General features: G+C 33.2%; 1 protein-coding gene across 1 annotated transcript in view; it reads left to right on the top strand.

Annotated features, from left to right (window-relative positions):
* LOC104548598 (utrophin-like) overlaps nt 1-3198 on the top strand; it is a gene marked incomplete at its 3' end in the record, with an annotated part of 165727 nt that extends 162529 nt beyond the window's left edge. Inside the window, 1 exon segment of the mRNA XM_010194667.1 lies at nt 3069-3198. Coding sequence (XP_010192969.1) covers nt 3069-3198 — 130 coding nt within the window.
* Nucleotides 3199-4081: the final 883 nt, after the last annotated feature.

Genomic DNA, 4081 nt, shown 5'->3' with positions numbered 1-4081 from the left:
AGTTCTCTCTCTACCAAAATCTGTGCTATGCTCAAAGCTGTACAAATGCTTTAACTATTTTAGTCCTTAATGACAAACAAAGGGGAATGAAATGACCCAGTAATGTACTTCTCTACTGAAAGAGATGAATCCATTTTGAGTAACCACTGGGGAGGTGTCTTTTTCAAAACTAAATAAAACACAAAAATGCATGATTGCACTTATTATTATATACAATTCTTTAATACAATAATCAAATTCAATACTGCAGCTTTTATGTTCGTTGCTGGGCTTTTTATGACTTAAATTTATTCTGTGGTGTTCTTGTAGAGTGATTTTTTCCAGTGAAATCTTTCTTCAGTCCACTCAAGACAGGTGATATTTGAGCTCGAGATTAGATTTATAAGTGAATTTCTTTTTTGTTCTGTTGCAAAGAGATTTGCCTGGAGTACAAGAGAGTATTACTGATATATTTGGTTATTCTTGCATCATGTACTCTCATTGCTGTTCTTGTTTACTGGCAGAAAGAGAGAGACAGGGAGATACATCAAATGTTTCTAAGAAACAAGGCGTAAAGTTATGCAAGTTTGAGTGGTTGTTCCAAAAATTGTATTTTTGCATCTGTGGCATAAGGATAAAAGGTATAAACCATAATGTAAGAAGCTTGTAGTGTGCTCAACATACTTTTCTTTACTACTAAATTATTTCAATAATATTGTTTCATCTGCAAGGTTTCAGTCATGCTAAAAGGTTTCTTTCTCAAGATATATCAATAAGGAATGTCGTGGATGACTTAGAGTTGATGAGCTATATGGGCAAAAGTTTTAAAACCTTTGGGCTGTCAACCTCGATTTGAACAGCTTCAGTGGCGGGGATGGTGGAGAGGGACAGAGAATTAAATCCAAGGTCTCTTAGGTCAGACTTGATTGAAGTTTTATTGAGGGTGATCAGGAGACATTGATGAACACGCTGTGTGAAGGTAAACAGGAGAGGCACAGCAAAAGTGATCATCTCTAGATTATTTCCAACTGCTGAAATTTCTTAGTAGGTTCAAAGTCTGACATAGCCTCCTTTTTCTTGTATGCTTTGGAAATATTTGGGCAATTGCTTCAGGAAAAAAAAAAAGTAATTCTAGAAAAATTTCATACTTCACACTGAAGTAATCGCCCCTTTGTTTCTGACAAAATCTTTGTAACTAAAAGTTAGGATCGTATTTTAAAGATGCATCCATACAGGCTGTACTAATAAAAAGCTTTTTAGATGGGTAATTTTTGAGCCTTAATGCCACTGTAGTGATAATGGCTTCCTGTTTTCTTTCTTTCCTGAAACAGATTCCTGCATATAGAATGTTTTCATGACTTGTAAAATATAGATGATTTTGAAAAGTCTTATTCTAATGTGTGTTATAGATACATACTGTGCTGATTTGAAGAGGTTCATTGGGAATTTTGCTCTTATGATACTTCAGTTTCTGTAAAAAAAATATTTTATTTTTTTTTTACAAAGTAATGCTTAGGTTTTAAACCACAATTTAAATTAGAATTTTTGTTTCTTCTGAAACATACGATATAGCGAATCCTACAAAGAATAGTACTTATTATTATTGCTACACAAAAGCATACAGAGAGAACACTGTTCTGAAGAGTTTTTTTGTGTAAAGACCATAGTTAATGGTTACTGAAGATAGGACTGTCTAACACAAGTGTCTAAATGTAATGGAGGTTAGCATATTTTCAGTGATTAGTTTTTGCTTGGGGTTTTGCTGTTGTGGTTTGTTTTGTTGTTGTTTTTTTTAATTTAATTTGGAGCAGAAGTAGGGTGAGGAGGAATTGGAAGGATTTGGGAAGATGAGGAGGATAAAGGAATAAAGTGAGGTAGAAATAACATCTTGCCTCCTGCTAAGCAAGTCAAGAGGTAGGTGTCTTTTTGTGTTTGTGGCACCAAGACACTTACTGATGAAAAGGATAAGGTAGCTTTTGTGAGACTTTCACAGTAACAATTTTCTGTAGTTGAAAGCACTCGTTTTGTTGTGTAATGTTGTGAACTCTGACTAACTGCTTTTCTTGAGCTGGAATGGGGCCCGAGGAGTTTGTGTCAGCAAAATAACCCTTGATTTTTTAATTAGAGCTAAAACATATGTTGGAAAATTAGGGCATAGCATTTTAATAATGCCTAAGTAACTTCTTTTGTGTTTCTATTGGTAGAAAGTAATACAAATAATACATGCAAAGCAATTTCCTTCTAGATGTGGCAGATTTATACTTAAAAAATTGAATGGAAGAAAATGCTTTAAAAAAATTACTTATTAATACTTTTTTTTAAAAAATAAAGTTATTACACTTAACCCTTTAAAAAAGTCACAATACTGGAGAACAAAATATCCTGAAATTCATTTCCATTAGAATAAAAACATCTTAAAGAAAAATTGATTTTTTTTCTATACGTAAGGCCTACTTGTTTTTGCATAATCAAGCTCAAAATATTTTTTTGGCTAATTTGAAGGATACTTTTTCAGAATGTATTCTCATCATAGAAGTTCTGGTTACATATCTTCTAAATGTTAAAAATATTAATAAATAGGAGACACAAATAAGAGGTAGCATTTTCTAAGGAATGCAAAGTACTTTTGCAGGTCTTTGTGAAATTAGTTCAGTAATTCTGAAGTTTTAGGAGATGCAATTTTCTGTTTTTCTAGATACTGGAAATGAAAAAATAGTCTGTTGTAGTAACCTGCTATATATTTGCAATCTTGTTAATAGCAATAAAGCCTTTAATTTTACTTTTTTAAAGAAGTTGAATGTAGTATTTTCCATTTCTGTTAGATGAGTGTTTTTAAAATCTACCATCATCTTTCTTGTCTTTAATTCTTCAAGTCAGTTCTATAAGAATTACCCTTTTAGCTTTAATTAATTTCTTGCCATTTCTGTTTTATAAAATTTACATTTTATCTTGTAGTCTGAATGACATGTTTGCTATTACTCACTCACTAGACAGGTTTGGTCAGAGAGGTGAAAGCAGAGAAAATGGTATAGTATCTGTTTTCCACAAGATAAAGTTACAAACGACATTCTTCTTTCCCATCCCTAAAGGCACTGAGGCGTGAACTGAAGGATAAAGAGCAGACCATTCTCAATGCTGTGGACCAGGCACGAGTTTTCCTTGCTGACCAACCAATTGAGGGGCCTGAGGAACCAAGAAGGAGTTTACATTCAAAATCAGGTCAGAAAATACTCTCTTCCAGGAATGGTCAGAAAGAAAGAAAAAGGACTTAGGCATCTCTAGCACGTATTTTATATCTCAGTTACTTGGGTAGACTTTAGAATTTTCCAGATCATGTTCTGTTTGCTTTTATTTCAATAATTTAGCCTGAGAGAATTACTACTTTGCAAGTACTCATGTTTTAATGGAAAAAGTAGAAAAGTCTCTATTTCCTTTTCCAATTTTTGATTCAAAACACTTAAGTCATCTTCTGTTCTTTTTTTCTTAACATGATAACATATACACCGTAAATGCATTCAGAATAGTAGTTCAAGGATGCACATTCAAATATATATATGTTGTTATTACAAAGTTTTGTTCCATAAATGGAAATAAATGTATTCAGTGGTGTATCTCATTAGGAGTGAAAGGAATCAGCTTTAGGAAGGCAGTTGTTGCAGAATCTTAAAGATGTGAACATTAGATGAATTATTACTAAGGTATAAACCAGTCCTGTCTGAGAAACAATATTTGTATAGTGTTTGTTGAGATATTTTTCTGTATCCGAGACCGAGAAGGTAATAATTTTCTTCCACCCCAACCTCATAACTGCAAAGCAGAAAAATATACCAAATATCTGTGTAAATAAGTCCTAGAATAGAAGATTCTCCTCTCAAAAGCCACAGAACCACCCATCACAGATGATGTCAATGCATAAAATATTACCAGTGTAAAATGTATATTTTCTACCAGGAGTTGGTATCAATAATCTAGTCAGTGTTGACGTAAAGTGCAAAAGCAAACTTCAGATGATAAACTGCATCATAAACTCTTGTTTATCCTGTGCATGCGGTGAGTTAGTCTTGGCTACCAGCCGAACTCCCACCCATCTGCTCACTCACTT

Source organism: Mesitornis unicolor, unplaced genomic scaffold (assembly GCF_000695765.1).
Source record: "Mesitornis unicolor isolate BGI_N332 unplaced genomic scaffold, ASM69576v1 scaffold1691, whole genome shotgun sequence".
Classification (NCBI taxonomy): domain Eukaryota; kingdom Metazoa; phylum Chordata; class Aves; order Mesitornithiformes; family Mesitornithidae; genus Mesitornis; species Mesitornis unicolor.
This window is presented reverse-complemented; position numbering and strand designations above follow the sequence as displayed.